At 47.3% G+C, this 24468-nt stretch overlaps 1 protein-coding gene and 1 pseudogene across 5 annotated transcripts in view; one reads left to right on the top strand and one right to left on the bottom strand.

Moving 5' to 3' along the window:
- The window catches only part of SNRK (SNF related kinase), a 39038-nt gene extending 30427 nt beyond the window's left edge, over window positions 1–8611 (bottom strand). The window contains exons 1-3 of one of the 4 annotated variants that reach the window (XM_079794901.1): window positions 8491–8548; window positions 5414–5463; window positions 3126–3161 (exon numbers count right to left, since the gene is read on the bottom strand). Coding sequence is in view for 1 of the 4 variants with exons in the window: in XM_079794903.1 (XP_079651029.1) it covers window positions 5414–5463; window positions 8491–8580 (140 nt within the window). In the remaining 3 variants the exon portion in view is untranslated. Of the gene's footprint in view, window positions 1–3125; window positions 3162–5413; window positions 5464–8490 lie in introns of all 4 variants that reach the window. The other 3 variants (XM_079794903.1, XM_079794900.1, XM_079794902.1) reach the window with 3 other exon arrangements.
- Window positions 8612–17114: 8503 nt separating this feature from the next.
- On the top strand, window positions 17115–21194 carry LOC307113417 (microtubule-associated protein 1 light chain 3 beta-like; annotated as a pseudogene). Its single transcript has 2 exons — window positions 17115–17126; window positions 20637–21194. The product of its transcript is annotated as a microtubule-associated protein 1 light chain 3 beta-like (transcript).
- Window positions 21195–24468: the final 3274 nt, after the last annotated feature.

Raw genomic sequence — 24468 nt, 5'->3', positions numbered from 1 at the left:
AACTGGACTTAAGCTTCTTACATGTGGAAATTATCTGGTATCTTCCTCAAATAAAAAAACTGAAAACTGTAATTCTTACTCAGGGGGAATATCAGACAAAAGAGCCAACCTGAGTGAGGAACCAGCATTCCCTCAGTGAGTATGAGCCCCTTGGCCTTGCCGCCAAACTTCCAAAGGCGCCTCGAACAGAAATGGCACAGGCTGAAAGGAAGACAGAAGACGAAATCCTAGGAAACATCAACCACCTCCAGGTCAAGCACAAGAAACCCAACCCTGCTGATCTCTTCATCCCAAGTAAACAATAGTCCACATTTCTGGAATAGCACTCCTCTCCCTGGCGGTTGTCAATATAAGCTAGAAATCAAAGATGAAGAAGCTCCAAGATTATGGGAGAACCCAGAGTTTTTCACTGGATTGGACGATTATAACTATATGGTGATCAGGTAGTATCAGTCTGCAGTCACTGGATAGCATCAAGATGGGAACTACAAATTAAAAAGTTAAAGTCCATTATTTACTATGAGAAATGTCCTTCCAGGCAAAACTAGTACCTCCAAATGTCTAAGAAAGTATTTCCCAATGGAAAGTAACTGCCTGCTAAGGTATGTTCTGAAAGTTTTCTTCTAAGTAGTCAATTTTAATGGACTCAGGGGTCACTGAGGTGACCAGGAACACCAGACTGAAAAGCCTGCTCTAGTCCCGCAAGGCAGTGATGGGGTTGCCAATGCGGATCGATCCCTTGAAGTTACTGGGTTAAGGCATCTTTATTTCCCCTAAGTAAAACAAGCTATAGTCCAAGACAGCTTCAGGTCAAGGAATCAATGTATTCAGGATCCAGACATCTATTAACGGATGGAGAGTAGTACTCTGTGTTCGTAGAGATAAAGGGGTTAACAACCACACAATAAAACCTGGACCAGTAGCACAGGTAACAAGTGCAAATCCCTAAAAGGTAGTGCCTCTCGTTAATTGATGAAAAATGCTAAGCATGTCACTATGTCTACACCAAAGGGTAAGTGAGACTTTAAACATTGGTATGGTGACAGCCCAGGTCTAAAGCGCTCACATAATAAATAATGACTTAAGCAAAAGCTGATGTGTAGAATTTACTCCAAAATAAAGTCAACCCACAGTTACTTCTTTGCCAGGAAAAAAGAACTTAAGTTGGAAGTTATGGAGACTTTAAAAACTTAATAATCAAACCTCTCTTCCAAAGCTTTTATTAACACACTCAGAACCCATTTTGACTGCCTACCCACTCCCCCCTACCCCACTGATACTGTGACGAAGATGCTTATTGAGATACTAGAGGCCCAATGCACGAAATCCGTGCAAGGGGCTCGGCCCTCACAGCCCCAGCTTTGTCGGGAAGGTCGTCCGGACTGTCATTCCGCTGTTCGGTCGATTTGCATATTACGCTTTTATTATTATAGATGGTCAGTCATGGCTGGTGTGGCTCAGTTGGCTGGAAGTTGTCCCATGCACAAAGAGACTGCCTGTTCCACTCCCCGTCAAGGGTACATGCCTGGGTTGTGGGCTCGATCCCCAGGAAGGGGCATGTAGGAAGCAATCAATCAATGGTGCATTCTCACATTGATGTTTCTCTCTCTCTCTCTCTCTCCCCCTTTCCCTTTCTCTATCTCTAAAAATCAATAAACTACTTTAAAAAAAGATATGGTAAAAAAAAAAAAAAAAGAAGGGTGAAACAGAAAAAATTACATCAATCCATAAACACCTAACATTTCACTGAAAGACAGAATCATTTGGGGACTCCCTCACACTGTGGGACTGCAAATTACCTTTCTGAAAAGCAGTTTGGCAATGCATGTATGAGGAACCTTAAAATGATGCATACACTTAATTTTAAAATCTTACTTCAAGGTTTATGTCTTAATGAAATAAAGACAAGGACAAATATTTATACTCAACAATGTTCAGTTATATGTATATTTGCAAAATAATCACAAATAACCTAAAGGTCTACAATAAGAAAATAAATTGTAGTACACCTAACATTAACATTATGGTGCTGTTTTTTGAGGCTATTTAATCTCGTGGAGAAATTCTCACAATAAAACAGTAAGGACAAAAACTCACATGCCAAATTTCATGGCATAGGACCCCAATTTTTTTTGAAAAAGCATATAATTTGCACATGCTTTTATGTTAAAAATACTAAAATACTAAATTGATAAGATTATAGAATTTTTTTCTCTTTACTAGTATGCTTTTTAAGTTTTTGGCAGTGAATATGTACTGCTTTTATAACCTAGGAAAGGTAGAGGTTATTAAATTTTTTACCTTCTGTACACAATTTACTTTTCTATTGAGATCTGTGAGATAAACCAATTTCCCTGAAAATACATTGTCTAAACCCTATTTATGTCATGTTAATAAACAAGACATTCAATGAAATAGTTTGCTTCCTTCGAGGAAGGAATAAGGTATGCAATTCCTGCAGGATGAGGAAGCAACAGGTACACTGAGTCTATTTTCATCAGCAAAAAATACTTGAGCCCTAACTGTGTAGGTCACAACACAATCCTTTAGACTCTTACAAAGAAGTTATCTATGTATAAAAATAAATATTTATACAAGTTAGCCAGGCCAGCTATGTCAAAGGAAGTGCAGAGGACACAAAGGGCAGGACCCCCGTGGACGGGCAGCCCACAGACCACGGCTTGCCCTCCCACGGGAGTCACAGGACACTGTTCCTGAAAGTGGGGGAACAGGCGGATAGCAGACCACTGGCTGACTCTGCAAAGAACACCAGCTGGGGAGAGGCTATGATTTGAGGTACAAGGGAGGTAAGTTCAGCAGGGCTAAGAAGGATGATCCTGAAAATTACCTAATGGTTCACCCTTTAGGCAACCATCATGAAATCTCACCTACTCAAAATGAATGGAAAACTTGGGGAGGTTGTTTTCTACTTAAAAACTTTATCCTTTCCAAAACTGCCACTTTAATGGACTTTGCAAATTACATTCCCTCCATTTGTTTCTAAAAAAAGGATTTTCCTTCACAAGATTAGCAAATACTCACAAAATAGGAGGGCAAAGGATAGAATCAAGCCCTAACACAGCAGACTGAATATTCTCATTCCAAACTTCTCCAGCAGTACTTACTCATAAGACTTGCCAATAAGGAGAGAACTGTCTAACCTGTAGAAAATGAGGTAAAACAGAAAGTTAAACTTGACTTTAAAGTTCAACCACTCTGCTTTGGTCCAAGTGAAAAATAAATGAATAAAAAAGGCTACACAATATTTTGACTATTTCGAAAAGAGATAAATTATACAGTAAAACTTATGTAAAATATAATCTCTAATATGGAAGGACCAACGTGGCTGAATATTAATTAAGCTCAGTTAGATCTATTATTCAAACACGTTCCCCTTGCTGTGCAATATGAAGACAATATGATGGCCTGAAAGGTGTGTGTACACAGAGGAGGGCGAGACATCAGAGAGGAGCTGGGATAGCACCCTAAGATTTGGCATTTCAAAATACCACATGGTCAACTTTTCTCTTAAATCCACCATAAAGGTACACTTTAAAAATGATCAAAATGCATTTATTCAGCAAATATAAGGAGCAGCATCACAACACAATGGGTCCAGTACCATAGGATCTGGAGCCCAACACATGACCCAACTTCTCAAACAGGCAGGTCTTTATAAAACAGAGATACTGGCCACCCTGGACAGTGACTGTGCAGGCTACGTGGAATAATACATATGAGCAAGGCGTGAGTGTGATCAAAATCACACATATTTGCACACGTTTTCAGAACTGGCCTTCCTCCCAGGAGAGTCCAATACTGAGGGGCTGCACACTCCGCTCCCCATCTTGGTTTGATACCAGTAGCCTCACTCTGAACAGGCCCAACGAACTGCCCCCACACACCTCTGCTGGACATGCCAGGAGGGTCCCTGCCTCAAGGTGTTTCCAATCTGGAGTTCACAGGAAGGAGCTCAGAGAAAGTGATTTTCCTGAGTTTGAACTAAGAACTGAACATGGTTTTGGTGGGAAAGAGGCTTTCCAGCAGAGACCCGAGAGGGCTGGGTGTGTCTGGGACAAAAACACATTCGGGGCACAGGAGACGAGGTCAGACAGGGAGGCACGGGGCAGATACCCACCGGCCCGGCACGTCAGTTGATATTCCTCAGGGCTGGCTGGCTCTGCCTGTGCTTAAAGGTCACCTTCCTGACCACCACACTCTCCCACACCCCTGTGCTCTCTTGCAGCACCCCGTCCTTTTTCATTACAGCCCTTATCACAGTCGTGGTTATATAACTGTGTGATTATGTGATAAATAATCTGTGTTCCCCACTAGAATAAATGCTAAGTTCAGTCCAGGTAAGGCCCATGTCTGTTTTATTCAGTTCTGTATCCCAGAGCCTGCTGAGTATATCATCGACCCAACATCTACAGATAACATTTTATGAAGTGAACAAATGAAAGCTGGCACGAAGAAGCCGAAGGAGAGTCCTGAGCCGGGCACAGCAATCAGAGATGACAGTTCAACAAACCACTCTGGCAGCAAAGTGAAGATGAGACCAGAGCTGGGAGACGGGGAAGGAGACAGCTGAAAATGTCTCAGGTGAATGAAGACTTAAAGACGAGGGCCGCCAGGATCTGGGCAGTGAGGAGGAGGAGGAGGGGATGGAGGAGACACATTCTGGAATCAGAGTCTACGAACTCAATGCTCAGGGACAGATCAGAGGGGATCGAGGGTGAGTCTGGTGGAGAGTGGTAGCAGGTGGCGCCACTCACTCGACCGGGAACACAGGAAGGAAGACACATTTCCTGAGCGTCTACTACATGTGAGTACAGAGTAGAAGATGTGCTTCTAGCCCTCAAGTTCTATGACTGTCAAACAATTTAGATCCAACCCAGCTGCATTAAAATGGGATGGTTTCTATTCACAGGCTGACAACAATCCACAAACTGAAGTTTAGATTTTTTTTCAAGCTTCTTCATCGACATTCTTCCCGGGTACATTGGCTATGCCCAAGGCATTCCAGTGGTCTGGGGACGTAGAAATCAAAGGTCTCTGCCTTCAAGGACCTGACCGTCTCTGGGTTTGAGAAAGGTAATTCCGTGAACAGAGGCCCACGGAGGCTAGGCCTGGCCCAGCGGCATGTCCTGTAACCTACACTCTGGAGCAGGGATTTCCTAGCCTGCATCCCATTTCCGGGCCGATGTGTGGCCGTAAGAGCCCGCCTTTAGCAAGACAAACAGACCAATCTCGCCTGAGCCTGGAGACACTCCAGAACGTAAGACACCACAGCGCATGGGCAGACCATGCCCTCTGACTTTGAAATAGCTACGGAGGAGCCACGGAGCGGCAGTGTGGGGGCCAGGACACAGCACGGAGAGGGAATGAGGCCTGACTTGCCGTGGAAGCCTACCTGAGCAGAGGCCCAATGCTGGAGGTGCCAAAGCAGACGCCCGGGAGGCTCTGGAAGTGACAGCAGAGAAATACATGTTCAGGAACAATAAAGCAGAAATCCTCTTTAGATGCGCTGCTCCCATACCACCAGCAAAAAAAAATGGTTTCCCATGGGACAGAAGGCCTCTACCCCAAGCACATGTACAGAAAAACTGATGACGAAGGGGCCCACAGTGTGGGTAACGGAGCCTCAGGTCATCAGAGCAGACAGCGCACCTCCAGCGTTCACTCAGCGTTCACGGAGTCCCAGGCACTTCACATCAGCTCCTCCCAAACGATAGCAAAATACCCGGACACGTCCCCCTCCATCCCCAAAGCTATTGCCCTACTCCTCCCCCTTCCTTTTCCTATTCTTTAAAAAAAGAACAGCTGCGCTCTTTCTACCTCAACCCCCTTTCACCCACTTGGATCTAAGTTCTCCCTCCACCACTTGGCCTTGACTTCTCAGCCTCCCTGAACTCTGAGAGCCCTTCCCCCTTTTCTCCACCTGAAAACCCCACCTGTCCTCCAAGAGCAGTTCAGCCATCACCCCCTCTACGAAGCCTTCCCAAGTCAGACTCCTTGTCCCCATCTCTGTGCTTCTCTGCGGGATTTGCCTCACCGAAGCATTCACCAGACCCTACTGTTCACCTTGGTGTCCCCAACAGCCTGTTAAGCTATTGCTACCCTCTAACCCGGTGCCCCAGAAATAGACACACAAAGGCTCCATGAATAAATGATCATAGGTTAAGTTTACATTCAAAACTGCTAGAATCCAGTCAACATTTCCACCTAAATTGCTCTAAGAATTGACCTGCACACAAATTCTCAATAATAGTTTCCCTAGAAAAGCATGTTGGCTAAAACTCTATCTTTTGGTTGGTAAGCAAACAGAGCTGGCATACAGTTAAATCAAGACTTTCAGAGTTCCTTACCTATGTTTTTAATTTCTATCATTCTGACCATGTGCAAAGTTCACTTGTACCCTATTCTTCCTAAGCAGTGCAATGAGCTCCTAGGCTCAGACAAGCTGCTGCAGCGAAGAAATCATGCCTTCTTTGTACCAAAGCGTAGACCAATGGTTGCTGGATATGGACAAAAATAAACACCTCTTATTTTCTATTTAGTTTCACTTTCATACGAAACAGCCGCAGTAAACTTTAGACAAACAGTATTTCCTGCGCCGAGTAAAAATATGAAAGCCTTTCCATATTAACAAAGACATTTAAAAGCCTTCATTTCAGGATTCTGGGATTATATTGGAACCACAAAGGCCCATCTAGATTGCAGTTCTAGAAAAATAAAAATTAGTGTAACTTCTGAGTCCTCAGAGGTTTTATATGAATGGATCTCACTGCAAGAAATTGTATCCAGAATAGTAAAAAAAATATATTAATAGGGCGAGAGTAATTTTTTGTGCATAAAATTTAAAAAAGAAACAACAATACGTTTGCAAAAGGGAAAGGTGGCACGCTACGTTTCTGCCTGGAAAGCCTGGGAGATGGAGCGTTAAGAGACGTGAACACCGTGCCTTTCATTTTCAGTCACCACACGGCTTCCATACATAACCTTGGGGATGTCATGTGCCTTCTCTCGTTTCTAGTTCTGTAAAATGGGAATGTCACCTGTGTTCCTGGGGAAAGTTAAACAGCCGGATAAAAGAATCAATACTTTTTTTAAAAAAAAAAGGGAACTTGTCTAATTAGTAATGCTTTAAACACCACTTGTACAGTACATTCCTCTTCGGGAACACGATTCCAAGAGAAATATTTAAGCAGACGTTGAAGACAGATTTCCTTAAGGGAATGATTTTATAAATCTGGAAAGCAATGTAACAAGATTATAAATTAACAGAGTGGTTGTTACATAAGCCTTGACAAGCCCAAGCTTTAAAGTACACTGATATACATTCTGATAAATTAGACTGACTTGGGAATAGTGTCCCAACTCTGTATATTGAACCCAAACTGAGGAATCTGATGTCTGATAGGAATTTGGTGGAAATTCAATAGGATGTCCAACATTTGGGGTTCCATCGCTTGCAAGCTATGCTTCACCTTTCACCATAAAATGAGAAAGGCAGTAAGTCAGCTTTAACATGGGCTCCTAAGACTCTGAGAATGCATTCAATTAAATGCGGGGGGTGGGGGGGGGGGGTAACTTGACAGTTTGACAGGTCCCATATCCACAGACATCTACAGATTTAAGAACCCTACTGATAAATTCACTGGACTTGAAACCAAGTCCCTAGGAAGCTATTAGATTGCATCTGGCCCAACTGTCAGGACTAGCACAGCTTCAGGAACCCCCCAGGGGAGAAAAGGCTGTCACTTTCCTGGATCCCAAGTCCCAAGTAAAAGGCAGCAGGTTTTTGTAAAATGGTCCAGAAAGAAATCAACAGGCGATGGCTACGGGAAAGAACGGAGGTTTCCCAATCTGAACAATTCTAGCTCTCCCTCGGGAATGGCCCTGCTCCTCCTTCCTTACCCCGTTGCCCTTTCTCTACCGACAACAATATCCCCATTCTATTGTAAGGCTGCAGTTTTACCGAGGAACCCCCTTGCTGCAGCCAGATTTCCAGATTCGTTTGGAAAAAGGAAAACACGTTCGGAGAACACACACACTGCATGGGAAAAGCTGGGCGCGGGGAGCCCGGCTGGGGCGCGGGGCCCTGCGGGCGCCGCACTCGGCCCGCTCCGGGGCGGGGAGGGGATGCGGGCGCCTCCCGAGGTGCCGCAATCCCGCCGCGGCCGCAAGGGCAGGGCCTCCGGGCGCCCGCGGCCGGTCGCCGCAGTGACGGCTCCCGCCCGGGCCCCGCCGCCGCCGCCTCGCTGCCAGGCCCGCGTCGCCGTCGCACCGGGTCGGGGCCGCCGCAGCCCGGGCCCCGCATCTGCCTGGGCCCGCGCTGCAGCCGGCGCGGGGAGCGCGGAACGCGCAACTTACTTTCCGCCAGCGGCGGGCGCCCCTGCACGGGCGGCCAGCCCCGCAACGGCGGAGGCCCGCTCCGCACCCCCGCCCAGGGCCGCCGCACTCGGCCGCGATCGGCGCTCCCCCTACCTCAGCCCGCAGGCGGGCGTCCGTCTGCAGCGGCCGCGGCTCCGAAGACTCCCTCCCGGCCGCCGATTCCCCGCACCCAGAGCTAATCATAATACCGAGCAGGCGGGCGGCCGGCAGCGGGGAGGGGCGGGGCCGAGCTGCGCCTGCGCGGGCCGCGCGTCACTGTGACGCGAGCGCAGGGGCGGGGTCTCGGGAGGGGCGGGGCGGGGCGCACCTGCGGGCCCCGGGGCTCGGGGCTGGAGGGCATCCTGGCAGCGTCCCGGGCGCTGTGAGTCTGCGGTGCGGCGGGCGGTTTCAGGAGGCCGGCCAGGAGCCCCAGGAGGATCGGGGACGGTGAAGGAGGAAGCACCAGGGACTCGGGATCATGGCCGAGAAAAGTAGCGCGAGCTGTCGGGGGAAATCGGAGGGAGGGGGGACTAAGTCTGTGTCCTGGGGCGGGGGTGCTGAAGGTGGCACGCACTTGATACCCTTTTAAAGGTTCATCCCAGCTTCCGTCCAGGTTTAATCAAGGAGAGAAAAAAAATTAAATATACATTCATATATATGTACACAGTTGTTTTCCTCTAGAGTTTGTTCTCCCTGGGAACCCACATGGGAGGAATTTTAATTTTGTTGCTATTTAAACAAAAGGAGAAAAAGCTCAGCATCTGAATGCAGCTCTGGCTTTATTTATTTTTTTAATTACTTTATTGATTAAGGTATCACATATTTGTCCTCAACCCCCCAACCCCCCATTTCCATCCCAAACCCCTCCACACGCATGCCCCCACCCCCACCCCCGTTGTCCGTGATCACTGGTTAGGCTCATAGGCAAGCACACAAGTCCTTTGGTTGATCTACCTCCCTTATCCCCACCCTCCCCTACCTTCCCTCTGAGGTCTGACAGTCTGATCGATGCTGTTCTTGTTCAGTCTATGTAGTTCATCTTTTCCCTCTCTGGCTTTAAAGGCCAGCGGGAGACAGGGCTCGGCCAGGCTGCCTCTTCCTGAAACAGCGTAGAAAGGCAAAAGGTCGTGGAAAGTATTAAAGCGTATGAAGTCACACGCCAGGCATTAACCGTGGCCCTGGACGGTTCAGCTCCGGAATGGGCTCCTGCCTCCCACCGTGGACGTGGACGCTTGGTGCTCAGGGAGTCCAGCAATCCCGCCTGAGGCCAGGGTTCACCAACCTGCTTTTCCCTTTCTGTTTCTCCCTTCTTTCCAAATATCACCATTCGTGGGGGGGAAATGCCGCGCTCATGGTCTCCCAAGGGAGTGCCAGTGGTTGAGGGCCTCCACCTCCACCGCCAGGTCTGTAGCCCCTGAGCTATAACAGTAACCACAAAACAACGGCTGTAATAGTCAAGCCCTCAGAAGACAGTATTTATTTATATTGCGGCTATGTAACTCCGGTTTTGAATACATTCTGTAAGGGAAACAAGGGCATAAGAATAGCAGAACAATAAATGAAAAGGAACAGAATAAGAAGTTGATGTAAATAAAGTCAGTCCCAACTCTCTTCCAGAGAGAGGGGTGCAGAACTGGGCGTGCAGTAAATCATTTATTCGTCCCCAGCGTTTCTTGAGAAGCCGGAGTGCGGCTGGCAAGAACATGACCCGTTTTGGGTTCCACACCATAAAGGTGGCGACATGATCTGATTATGCTTTGGCAATATTTAAAAAAATGCTCCAGTACAAAGTAATGTATTATTACTTAATTTTGAATTTAAGCAAGTATGTTTATTGGTAAGGAAGAAACCCCTTCTCCCAGTCTGCCCGGGAGCCGGCTCCAACACAAACTGCTTTTTAAAATGTTAGGTCTTTTTATGGACTGGTGGGAAGCTTTAATTAGATATACAGCACTCTGCAAAACAAGATGGAGCACGCAGGCTTGTGGTACAGTCTCTGCGATTCAGATCTCAAAAATAACATAATGCCACCAATTTAAGGAAGAAGTTGTTTATTGGAGGGAAACCAGGGAGATGCTACAAATGAGCTCAAGATGTGAAAAGTAAGAAGATTCATGAAAGAATTGCTGTTTTTATCTTAGGGCCCTCCAAAAGCAGCACGTGTGGCAAGGTGGTCTGCTCGAGATAGTGTCAATTTTCGTAATTTATTAAAAATTTTAAATATATTTAAAACAGCAGGGTACTGGACATTCACATACACTTCCGTTTTGAGTTGTAACATTTCATGCAGTGGTTTCCTTGTCCATGTTTAGTCATTTTGTACATGGATACTTGTGCATTTCTGAATCCTAGCTTCATCACAATAGGACCAAAATACTGCCTCATTGGAATGGACTAAAGAATTCCTCAAAGACCCTGTGGTTTCTCTGTTGTAAGACTGCCACGTGATTCGTATGCAGGTTAGCATTTGAGATCGACTGTTGATGGGATTAAATGAGTCTTTCCATATTATTAGAACAGTGCCTGACACTTAATGAGCAGTACATTAATGAATATTTTTTAAATGAGTACCATAGGATATTTGCCAAGATATACAAAGTTTAATTTGGGCCAAAAGAATCATGCCTGTGTTCCTCCAACAAATAAACCCTGCTTAACCCTTTGTCCAGAGACTCTCATGCAGGCTGCCAAGCCCTTTATGCTCTGGCTCCTTCCTTCCTTTCCTCTGTATCTATTCTCCATGAGCACCATGTCTCCAGCCTTCCCAGTTCTCAGAAAGGGAATTGCTTTTTCACACCTCTGAGCCTTTGCCCATTCTGTTCCCTCTGCCTGGAACTGTCACCCACCCCTTTTCTCCACTTCCTACACTTGCAACCTCCTGAATTTCTACTTATCCTTCAAAGACCAGCTCTAGTGTCACCTCCTCTGTTCTGCTTCCACCTCAGCCCATCAGAGCCAGGCGTTCTCTGGACCCAAACACCCTGGTACATATCACTTACAATGTTTATCATGGGGTGTTTTTTATTCAATGGAAGTATAATTGACATAAAATATCATAGGGTTTTTGTAACTGTTTACTGTCCCATTTTCTCCCTTTGCAACTTAAACTCCTAGAGGACAGGGATTATATTTTATTCAAATTTCTATTGATGCCACTCATCATTGAAGTTGCAAGCAGGCAGCTCAAGGGCTTGCACCACAGACTTGAATGTTGTTTTTACACAGGCCCTTTAAGAATATGAATTGGCTGAGAACATTTGAAAATTGAGAGCTCTGTTTAACAACTTTATTGAGGGATAAATTGCATACCATAAAGTTCACCCGCAATACATGGTAATTCAATGATTTTTAGTACATTTATAAAGGCAGGCAACCATCACCCCACCCCACTTTTAGAATATTTCCATCACTCCCAAAAAAGTTTTCTCATATGCATTTGCATTCAGTCACATTCTAATTTCCAGTCCTCGGCAACCAATGATTTGCCTTTTCTAGAAATGTCATATAAATGGAATCAGACGAGGTGTAGTCTTTGTCTGGCTTCTTACACTCAGCATGCTTACCCATGCTGAATAGTATTCTAGTATGCCGGTACACTACATTTTCTTTATGCATTTACCAAGTGATGAACACTTCATTTTCCAGATTTTGGCTGTTGTAGATAATGCTGCTATGAATAAATATTTACATACAGTATGTCACTGGGTGGAATTGTTGAGTCTTGTCATAACTGTAAGTTGAACATTTTAAGGAACTGACCATTTGTTTTCTGAAGTGACCGTACCATTTTGCATTCTCAACACCCAGATCATAAAAGGAACAAGACCAGTCCCCCAGAAGCCTTCTTGTGCCCCCAGGGTAGCCGCTCCTGACTCCTTATAACATACTTCCTCTTCTTCAACTTCATGCCAATGGGATCATACAGAGTGTGTCCTTCTGCACCTGCCTTTTTCACTTGCAGCATGAGCAGGAAAGAAAAAGAAACTGTGTTTGAGCAGCTCAAATTTTCTAACAAGTGACTCAATTAACTATGAGGAAACCAAGACTGTCAGTGAAGAGATAACCCACCTATCGTTAACTACCCACTTGCCCTTCAGCCATGGACAGTCAAGAGACATGACCAGCAGGACTAGTAACAAGTGTACTTTCTCGTAAGAGATATTCCAATGTTTTAAAGTCAAAGCCACGTGACCATCAAATGTACGGACACGAATGCATGCCCCTTGTGTTGTCTGGAGTGGGATCTCAAGGCCCCTGCTGGGCCAGGCCTTAGCCTTCAGTTGCTGGACTAGAAGGAGGTCTTGGGCTGGGTGGTGGGTTCCTCGGAGAGGACCTGGGATGAGCAGGACTCTGAGGCTCCAGGCAGTGGCAGTGCACCTGTCATTGCAGAATAAGCTCAGCGTTTTAACATCTGCACAGAGTGCTGGCTGGGTGGTAGCGCTGCCCTTAGCCGTGACTGCGAAGGTCGGGTGGCCTCTGGTGAAATTGGCCGCGAGGTATTCTGGCATTGTGTGGATGACTACAGCTCAAATGGGGTATCTGTCCTGACGAAGGTGAGACTGGTCTGTCCCCTTATAGTCAGGAGGAGGTGGGCCACTCGGCAGCACAGACCCCACAGCTGGAGGTGGCATCTGATAACTGGACAGTGCTGAGCTGAGCCATCAGGGCATGGATGTCAAAGCAGCCAACGTTTATTTCCTTAGGACAGTCTTGCAAATAAAGCTTTACTCAGTTCCAGCTCACAGTTCTTTTTAACTGTCTATCCCTGCTTCAAAATCAAGGGCAGTTAGTAATTATATAAAAATAAAAAATTAAAAATAAATAGAAGCAGGATAGGGAAAGTTGATTCAAGACTCAAGACTGACACTCTCCCAGAAATAGTAGCCCTGTATTCACTCCAACTTCCACTTCCTTGCCTGCCTGGGCTGTAGAGATCAGCAAAGCTAACTGTTCACTTTCCCAGCCTCTTTTGCAAGTAGGGGTGACCATATGAGCCAGTCTGGCCAGTAAGATTTGGGTGGAATTCAGCTGGAGTGGTGGTAGGAGGGTATGTGTTTGGGGGCGGGGGGGGGGGGGAGGAGGGAGTTGGGGAAAACTCTTGCTTTTCTGGTACAAAGGGACAGCTGCAGCTGTCTCTGGCCTCCCTTTCTTCCTGCCCTGATTGGGCATCATGCCTGGAATAGGAACTGCCATCTTGCAACCACCAAGGAGAGACCCAGGGAATCACAGCAGTGCTGGCTCTAGACCTCATGAGCTGCTGAACAAATGCTAACAGCTGCCTGCTCCAGACTTCTTGTTTGGTGAAAAAAACTGGAAAACTGTTCGTTATGCTTACTTATAGCTGAAAGCGTTCTTAACTAATACAACTAGTATAAACCATTACTTGTCGTGGATAGGCAAAAAGGACAAAGCGGAGGGGCTGTGAGGATTTTCCAAGTCTGGTTAATACATTAGAAAGAAGCTGTGGGCACTCGTTCTCAAAAGCAAGGGAGGCAGCCCTAGCCGGTTTGGCTCAGTGGATAGAGCGTCGGCCTGTGGACCGAAGGGTCCCAGGTTCGATTCCCGTCAAAGGCACATACCTCGGTTGCAGGCTCCTCCCCAGCCCAGAACCTGGTTGGGGCTTGTGCAGGAGGCAACCAATCAATGTGTTTCTCTCACATCGATATTTCTCTCTGTCTTTCCCTCTCTCTTCTTCTCCTTAAAAATCAATGCAAAATATCCTCAGGCGAGGACTAAACAAACAAAATCAAGGGAGGCAGCAAGTCAAAACAACAGAAGCCAACTTGAAGGGACTTCAAGAAGGGGACAATTTGAGCATCAAAAAACAATTACTTCCATGGATTAAATTGAGATTAAAAACGAATAAAGGAAAATAACCAAGCACTTACCCTGCCTTTCTGATATGAACTATATTTTAGAACAGCCAAAGAGGTTTAACTTAAAAAAAATAATAATGTTGAAAAGGGAAGAACCACCTAGACTTCAGAAAGTGATGGAAAGATTGGATAGGAGATATGGTAGGAGTTATGCAGGCACCAGCCATCATCTCTCCTCCTCCTCCTCCTCCTCCTCCTCCTCCTCCTCCTCCTCCTCCTCCTCCTCCTCCTCCTCCTCCTCTTCTTCCTCTCTCCCCCAACCACCTCTGGAATGGCCAGCCTGAGGTTTTACTTGTCCTCCTCATCTACTCCTCTATTCTGCCCCTTTGAACAGAGCAAAGTTGGGGGTGTGCATGGTGGTGAAAGGAACAAAGACCGCTGGCAAGAGCTGAGCCCTCCTTCCTGGCCCACACTCTCTTACAGGGCATGGAGACTTGACTCACCCTGAAGATGACTAAACTCTGATCCTCAATCAGTACTCCGGGCCCCTCCCAACAGGGGCCCTTTGCCTAGACCTGATGCTAATTAGTAGATCTCACTCTGCAATAAGGAGGATGGGTGTGAGTTATTCATGATAATCCCCATAATTCCTAAATAGTGAACTCTCAGTTAGCTAAGGTAATGGAGTATGTATGTGAGCTCAGAGGCATCGAAGGGCCAGAAAATAAGCAAATCCAAACAGAGTGAAAATAGGATGGTTTCTTTTGCAATCGGTGAGCTATATCTAACTCTGTGCCAAATGACGTCAACCAAAAGGGCCTAATTCAGACTTCAGGGGTTAATCATGGTCATAAACTGGGGGTAGGGTGGTAATCACCAGACTAAGCCAATCGAGGTTTAATGAACATGAAATGTGCCATCCCTAAATGTCTATAAACTCAGGCCTAAACAGTTCAAGTCGTTAATATTTTTTTTAAAAAGGTAGCTTTCAAAAGACTCACCCATTGTTAGTTCTGGTAGGAAAATATCAGTTTTATTATCATTGTCTTCATATGTCCAACATCCACAATCACCTACCCCAGCTGAAAGGCTGTTTAGAAAAGAAGAAAGGCTAGCGACTCTTGGGCCTGAGGCCATGTGCAGGGCTCAGAGGCAGCTACCCCAGCATCCTAAGCATCGGGGACATGAAAACTCTAAGCCGTGTGTTGCCCTCAAGAAGGTTACAGCTCCTTTGCTGCCCAGGTGTTCCAGAGTAGGTGCCAATACACAGCGGAATCATGCAGGATCATTGGTTTCAGAGACAGAGAGGAAAGGAAGTCTCCACAGGCAGATACATATATTGCTTTTGACCGATAGCTTTTGCCTCTGCAGCTTTCAGATCCACCGGTATCTCAGTTCCACAAGGGCATGAACCTCATGTTTGTTCACCTCTGTAGCTCCAGCACCTTGACTGATGCAAGGCGCACAGGGTAAGATCTCAACAAATATTTGTCAAACGAAGGGACCAATGGGCATGCTGTGTCAGACGTATTTGGAGAAAGAAAACTGAGGGGCAGGGATGTGAACTGATTTGAGTGTGTAGTCACCAATTCAGCTTTTGCCCACAGGACTTATTACAGTTAGCTGCTCATAAAACATAGACAAATCCCTATCCTGGTGTTCTGTAATATTTTCTAGAAGGTAGGAAAATATACAAACATGATTAAATGACATATACATGTAGAACTACTAAAGATAAGACTTGACTCATGTCTAAAAAGCAGTGTCTATTCACAAAATTACAGACATGAAGAACATTTCTTAGAAGAGTAGACGCAGGGGGTAGAGCCTCGACTTGGATGTTTTCAACAGTAAGATGAGTCTCAGAGCCCCTTTCTGTTATACCAGGCGCCTGCTTTGCTCTGTAGCCATAGCGTATGTCTGTTAATTGTCTTATATAAGTAGAGGACACAACAAGGAATTTATATAGGTCAGAGGATATCTTAAAATTCCAAGCAGAAGAGCTGCTAATGAATTTAGTTTAGGGTGTCTTGCCACCAGAAAAATGAGAGACCTTTCCCACACACCTTTGGCTGTTTGCTCGTCAAGAGAAGTCACACATTTTCTCTCTGTAAAAAGTGTCAAAATGGAAAGAAAAGAAAAGAGCGAGCTTTGTGCAGTTTCACTCCTGATGGGCTGAGGACTGGGACTGTTTTTAAATTTGGAATATACTGCGATTACCCTAGAGAACCATGAGAAAGCTCTACTCGGGGGAGGGGCATGAGGTCATGGCCTTTTGTTCCATGTCAGGGACACTACCCAGGGCGCAGGCTGAGACGCTGAGGCCCAGGCACACACTCACCCGTGGGAAAAGGAAACTGCCCTTGTTTCTTCTGTTTTTAGCAATGCTTATGAGGACTTGCCAAACATTTCTGTGTCTGCTACAGCCACTCCTGTTTGACCTTTCAAGAGCCTCCAGATGAAGCTCCTCGTTTGCACTTTTGCCATGTTGTAGGACTGCCTGCATTGCAAATCCTATTGGCTTTCCCCCGTGGGTAATTTCCGGGTGAATTTCTGAGATGACTCCATTTTGAATATGTGGGTTCCCAAGAAGCCTTGACAGAAGCTTTAGTCCAATGATGTGACTTTGGGTCCTGCTGGGCCCTTGCTTACCTAGAACTCTGAGTGCAGTAGAAGCCGACTTTGAACCTTGACTACTCGAGTGCCGTCCAACCTTGGCCAAGGCCTTGGTCTGGCATTGGTATTCTGAGAGTCATACCACCACCTCAAAGGTTGCAGAGTTATTAACCTTGAAGGTACAAAGGGCTGAAGGGCTGTAGCTCTTTGGCATGGCCATTAACATTGAAAATGCTCATGCCTCTATAATCAACAACCCCACTTTCCAGCCCTTTGCGGGTTCTGCCCTTAAGAACACGATTCACCATGGCTCAGAAGGTGTGTTTGAGCAAGTTCTCTGTCGTATTACAGGAAATCTGGAAATAATCCAACTGTCCACTAGTGGCTTAAAAAAATGTATACAATGGACTATGATGCAGCTAAAAATGATTAGGTAGCCCTCTGCTTTCTAACAGCAAATTTTTCAAAACATATTATTGAGTGAGAAAAGGAAAATTGCAGAATGACACAAAAACATATATGTAAAATCCCAACCCAAATACTCCTATGTGATTTCTCTAGGAACATGTGTGTGCAAATACGGTGCAGGTGTTCTGGGCACAGCACAGCTAAATGAGACATCAGCCTTGTTGGGGATGTTTTGATATTTTACAATGTATTCCATGTAAACAGTAAAAAAGCATCACCTATAATAGCAGCATATGTATTTATTTGTAACTAGAGGCCCGATGCACGAAATTCGTGCAAGTGGCTCGGCCCTTGCAGCCCCGGCTTCGTCCAGAAGGTCATCCGGAAGGACATCTGATCTAATTAGCATATTATGCTTTTATTATTACAGATATCTAACATTTACAAGCAATGTATAATAATTTATAATTATAATAAAATTTATTTTGTAATTTATTACACTTTACAATAGTAACTTGTAACTTTAATTTATGCTATTTGTAATGTATAGAGAAAATACAAGAGAATCACTCTGCAGCATCAAACATACAGATGCCTGGGTCTCACCCCCAGATGTTCTAATTCCTGTATGTTTGGCGTTTGACCCAGGAATTTGCATTTTTTGTGTGGTGTCTCTGCTGCTGTTGATGGTCCAGGACCCACACTTTGAGACCATCTTATTTTAAAAGCTTCTCCTCCCACCGTGTGGCTCGCGTGAACCACTCAGGGATCTGTGGAAGCAAGATGCTGCCGCCGCGGGTCTGGGAGGGGCTGGCGTTCTGTCTCTAACTGCTAATGCTGCCAGCCCTCCGCCCCACCGTGCAGCTTGCCTAGAGCAGGCTTTGAAATGGGTGGGAGCACAGTGGGGGCAGGAGGAACCTCAGAGAGGAGGGCAGACATGTGGAGGCAGAATGGGGGAGGCAAGGGGGACCAGTGTGACCCAAGGGGCATCTATGAAGCCCAGGAAGCATGTTGATGTTGGGCTGAGGACCCAGCACTTGGTCCATCGCAGCTACCAGTGGCTTTAGGAAGGGGCCCAGTGTCCTGATCTCAAAGAGAGAAGATACCGAACGTGGGGTGGGAGCTGAGAGGGCCAAGGCCATGGTCCCAGGCACAGGTATCTGGGGAGCAGCCAGCAATCCAGAGCTGGGCCTGAATGTGGGGTCAGGACTCCCCTGCAAGCCAGACCCCCTCGCCCAAGCAGGAGGAGAGAGGTGATCCTGGTGCTTCTCTCGGACAGAGATGTGGTCCTGAATCGCAGGAGGCTCCAAGCTGCTTCCTAGTCCAGTCGGCAGTGGACAAAGGGCTGCTGTCCACCTTTGTGGGACCAGGGAGTCTCTTCTGAGAGAGAAGCCCGTGTCACTTCCTTCGGTGCGAAATGGCACTTTCCCAACATGGTAGAAGAAAGCTTTACCATAACAGGATTCAGACTAGCTCGTTCAACTTCCCAGAGGTCGTCAGGACAAAGTCCTTGATGCAGGTCAGAATGAGAACATAGGCTGGCGCGAGGCAGGGACGGGGCGGTGCAAAACCCGGCTTTCCTGGGTCCTGTTCGACTCCTCAGTTGGTTACTTGACTCTGCGTAGCTCATTCTCTGCTTCACTTTGCAGGAAGAGAAGGAGCCACCCACTTTCCCCCCCGAACTCCTATCTAGAATGACTTCGAGAGCAGCAGGCTCCCATGAGCACCCGGTCCCCATTTCCGGCTTCAGCGGCAGCTTCTCCCCCTCTCCCAGCGGGCAGCTGAGGTTCAGAGGGGGTCACAGGGTGTGGACAAGGTGACGGGAGAGGCATGACCTTCCCAGTCCCGCCGGACTGCACGTCTCCCTCCCCCATCCCACATGTGACAATGACCAGAGGCCTTCAGGGAACCGAGGGGACCCCGCACTGCCCCTGGAGGACCCGCATGTGATCCATGTCAGCAGCTGTGGGTTTGAGCACGTGCCAGCGGGAGCTTGCTGTCCGATCTGAAGGAAACACAAGCGGGCACCTGCATTAAAACTTGACAGCCCGGCTCCGATTGCAGCTTAGCGGCCTTATCTTGGCGGGGGAACGGTTACATACAAAACTGAGAATCCAGTTCTGTTGCGGGACTGTGCTGATGGGTTATTACAGCTTTTGCAATGTGATCTTTTCCAATGAAAACAAAACTTACATACACACGCGAATATTTTCTAAACCAAGCTATTTCATTATTTTTAACACGACACTGTTTTTTAATTAGGGAAGCAATGCATGCTATTATAGAAAAAATAGAGGAGGTACAATAAAGGCAAAAGTCACCCGTCATCTCTCTACCCAGAACTTTCTATTTTGAAGAAGAAATTGGATGAATTCTTTTCTTAGAGAAACCATGTATTTGGAATAGTTTTTGATTTTCCTAAAAGTTGCAAGGCTAATACAGAATTCCCACATATACAACACCCCGAGTTAACATCGTACATAGCTATGGGGCGTGTGTCAACATGGAGAAATTGACATCAATACAAAGTTAGCTAAACTGCAAAGTCCATTCCGATTTCCCCAGTTTTTCCACAAAGGCCTTGTTTCTGGCTCAGGGTCCCATCCAGGACATGGCGTTGAGTAGACTTAGTGCTCAGCTTCATGTCTCCATTCTCCCCAAGTGTATATTCTTTGATATTTTGAGCTGCCGAGTAAAATGTCGACTACCTACATTTTGTGCCTGACGTGTGGTACGGCAAGCGTCTTAGTCCTTTTGAGCTGCTACACAATTCATTCGGCCAACAACTACTTCTCGAGTGTCCGACACTGCTGTGCAGGACTGCGTGCACCTGGGAACAGGACCAGCGCTGTCCCTGCCCTCACGGAGCCCGTCACTTGGTGAGGAAGAGACTCCTGTTCACCAGTGAGAGCTCGGCTGGGCGCTGCGAGGTGTGGTTCCAGGGTCTAGGCCAGTGGTCGGCAAACTCATTAGTCAGCAGAGCCAAACATCAACAGTACAACGATTGACATTTCTTTTGAGAGCCACATTTTTTAAACTTAAACTTCTTCTAACGCCACTTCTTCAAAACAGACTCGCCCAGGCCGTGGTATTTTGTGGAAGAGCCACACTCAAGGGGCCAAAGAGCCGCATGTGGCTCATGAGCCACGGTTTGCCGACCACTGGTCTAGGAGACCTCACCTGGTGCCAAGGAGGGTTTCCACCGGGGAGTGACATTTAAACTATCTGTGAATGATGGGTGGAGGCTCCGATGAGGCAAAAAGAAAGCCGGGCGGAGGACACAGCCTGGGCAGAGGCCTTGAGGGGGAAAGCGTGCTGCCATGGTTCCTTGTGCAGTGGAGGAGGGCCTTCATAAGGGTGGTGGACTGGATGAATGAAGTTCTCAGTTCACAGTGTATTTCCAGGAGGTTTACTTAAAAGAATAGAAACCCAACCAAAAACACTTGCCAACAGCACCATCATGGCCATCAGTTTCCAGTCGCGATCAGAACGGCGCTTCAGGAAGAAACACAAGGGAAGTCGCGGTCGACGTTGTCAGGACCTCGGCCACCTAAAGCGGCGGGACCCTCGGCCTCGCCGCCTGCTCCAGCCCCGCGCGCTGTGCCGTCGGAGAAGCCCTTCAAGCAGCGCCGCACCTTCGAACCAAGAGCAGAAGATGTCCGGCTTATCCGAGAGCAGCATCCGACCAAAATCCTGGTGATAACAGAACGATACAAGGGGGGAGAAGCAGCTTCCTGTCCTGGATAAAACCAAGTTTCTTGTACCTGGTCATGTCAACATGAGTGAACTCATCGAGATACTTAGAAGGCGCTTACAGCTCAACGCTAACCAAGCCTTCTTCCTGTTAGGAATGGGCACTGCCTGGTGAGTGTGTCCACACCGATATCGGAAGTGTATGAAAGTGAGAAGGATGAAGATGGATTCCTGTGTATGGCATACGCCTCTCAGGAGACATTTGGAATGAAATTGTCAGTGTAAGACTAGAAAAATGCACCTGTTCTAGAATTTTTTAAACCCTTACCAACGGGGGAAAAGGGGATGTTACCAACTGAGATTGGATCAGTTCATCTAAATCACAGATCATCAAAACAGTAGTGTCTTGCCTAGGAGTTTTAGAAAGTTGTTTGCGTACTTTAAGCAGAAAAACTGAGCTCCAAGCGAGCACATTCAGCTTTGGAAAACTATATTATTTAACCTAGGTTGTCTTGTTTTAAAGTTTAAAAATAAAATACTTTGCATTCTAAGTTACCAATAAAAAAAATTAAAATAAAGAACGATGCTTCAGCATCACTGGGAGTCTCCAGGTCACCTACCTTCTCTCCCTCAGCCCATGGGATGGCCCAGCAGGTAGTTACCCAGTCGCTCTGGCTGGAGTGGATGGTGCTCTGCTCTCCTGGCTCAGACCAGCCTCCTCACACTGTCAGTTACACCACCCTCAGCGCCAGGTGGGTCCCTCTCTGCTGCCTGGGGCCCTCCTGCTCTGGCTTCCACCTCAGCTTTGTGCATTGTGACAGCTGAGCCTTGTCACAATGAGCCTGTTCACCGCAGGACACACCCTTTCCTCCTGCAGGGCTCTATAGACCTAGGAGCCTCTCTGCATGACTGCTGTTCTGTGTCACCTGGTAGCTGACTAGCAAGAGGTAGCCAGCACTCTCGGTGACTTGGAAGGCCACTGGGGGCTCCCGTGTTAGACGGCAGGCTGGAGAACTAATCTTGGAGCTCCGGGAGGCTGGGCATCAGGCATGGTATGGCCCGTGTGCTGCTGCTACGAGGAGTGTGACCTCCACCTGCCCTGGCATCACTGCGCCCCTCACGCTCTCATCAGTATCTGGAAGGAATGGCCTGGGCATTGACAGGGGGATCTGCCCGTGTGATTTCCCTCACTCTCAAGGCCACACACTAAGACAAATCCCAAAGAGCGCCTGGAATAGAATCAGACAGGACGTTGGCTGCAAGACCGCCTGAGCTATGACAAATGTCCAGTATAATAATTTCATTTCTTTGGCCATCACCTAAGGACTGATCCTTCTAAGCCAAACCCTGCGGTGGGCATCCAAGGCCCCAAGGTGAACGCGACACAGAACCTCCTCTCCAGGGGTCTGCCTTTACTCCAGGGGGAGCAGATGGAAACCTATTAGCACGGGAAGAGCCTCCAGCATGTCCATGCAGCTGCGTACGGGGAGGGGTGGCTCCTTCTGCGTGGGGAGGGCAGGGGCTGGTGGAGAACGCTGCTAGTGGAGGTAACACTGGAGCTGTGTCCTGAAGGAGGGTTGTTTGGCTGGCAGGCGGCTTGCAGACGTGTTTGGGCAGAAGATGAGAACATTCCAGGCAGCAAGAGCAGCAGATGCCAATACACGGAGGTGTGAAGCGGGCACAGGGTTTGGGGAGTTGTAAGTTATTTGCTATGGCTGGAATTCCCAGTTTGAATGAATTCTGGCAACAACAAGAAAATGAAGGTTGCTCAAATAGGGCTGGGACGCCCCCTGGGACTTTGGATTTCCTTCTCGGGAAATATGGTAGCCACTAGCCAAATGCGGCAGTTTGAATCTGAATTCCAATTTCAATTCATTGAAATGAAAGACAACTACGAATTCAGCTCCTCAGACACACTGGCCACATACCAAGTGCTCAATGGCCACCTGCGGTTAGGGGTGATCGCACTGGAGAGCCCGGATATGGGACGTAGCCATCGGCACAGGAAGTCCTACTGAGCAGGGCAGCACTAGGCAGCAGCAGTCACAGGAGTCTTAGAGGCAGGGGAATGGCATTGTCATATTTCACTGAGCCCTCCCTGCGGCACCTGAGGGTGGATCAGATGGGAGGGGCGCATCCGAAGGCTAGAGACCAGTTTGGAGACGATTGCAGCAGCTTAGCCAAGAGGGCTGTCCCACCAGAGGAACTGTCCCCTTGTTCTCCCCCAAAGCTGAGTGGAGAATTAATTATTCAGAGTGATTAATGTCTCCCCTCAGTCCCCATGTCCTCTCGCCCAGCTGGAGAGATGGGAGTCCCCAAAGGATCAGAAGCTAACGAATTTGGGCAGCCAACCCAGTGGCAATGGACCCCATTTCATTCCGGTAGGTTCTGAGGCGGTGATATAAACCTAGGCTGTGTGACAAGACACAAGGACCCCAGTGTAGCAATCACACACTCAAGGCCCTCCTCACTCACCGGCGGATGGACAGGACACACATTTTGCCACCATGAACGTGGGGTCAGGTATTCACCTGAACCTCCAGTTGCCCATTGTCCTTATCGCCAGAGCTGCAGGAGTTGGGGGACTAAGCCCGCAGGAATGTCCTCTGAGCCCTGATAACTGCAGCGAGCTCTGTTCCGTTTCCCTAGCCGCTGGCAGTTGTAGACATGGCGAATGGAAAAGTCGACACATCCTCGTTCTACTGTAATTAATGACAAAGTGTTCGGTGTGCCATTGACTCAGAGGGAGCATCTGACATTCCTCCAGAGACCTCTGGCTTCCGAGGGTGTGAGTGTGCCTGTGTGAACCTCGCTGGAGTGTGTGAACATCAGCCTCATGGTCCTGGCTGAGTCAGAGGCAGAGCTGGGAGTGAGCAGGCCTGGTCCAAGGCCTAGCCTCGCTGGTCAGCTAAAGACAGACTTGGTGTTTTTTTTTGTTTGTTTGTTTGTGTTTTTGTGTGTGTGTGTGTGTGTGTTTTGTTTTGTTTTGTTTTAAATATATTTTTATTGATTTCAGAGAGGAAGGAAGAGGGAGAGAGAGATAGAAACATCAATCATGAGGGAGTATCATTGATCGGCTGCCTCCTGCATGCCCCCCACCGAGGATCGAGCCTGCAACCCGGGCATGTGCCCTTGACTAGTATCGAACCTGGGACCTTTCAGTCCGAAGGCCAACACTCTATCCACCAAGTCCAACCGGCCAGGGCAAGACAGACTTGTTAATAACGCTTCTCCCTCAGACCCACAGCCCTCACTGCAAGCCAGGCCCGGTCCTAAACACCTTGAGGTATTAGTTCATTTAATCCTCACAAGAATGCATGAAGCTGGTGCTATTATTTTTTAATATTTTTTAAATTGATTTCAGAGAGAGGAAGGGAGAGGAGAGGGATAGAAATATCAATGATGAGAATCATTCATCAGCTGCCTCCTGCACAGCCCCTACTGGGGATCGAGCCTGCAACTTGGGCATGTGCCCTGACCGGGTATTGAATTGTGACCTCCTGGTTCATGAGTTGACGCTCAACCACTGAGCTACATCGGCCAGGCACTGGTGCTATTA

Source organism: Cnephaeus nilssonii, assembly GCF_951640355.1.
Source record: "Cnephaeus nilssonii genome assembly, chromosome: 17".
Classification (NCBI taxonomy): domain Eukaryota; kingdom Metazoa; phylum Chordata; class Mammalia; order Chiroptera; family Vespertilionidae; genus Cnephaeus; species Cnephaeus nilssonii.
Note: the sequence above shows the minus strand (reverse complement) of the source record. Positions and strands in the feature narration are given on the sequence as shown.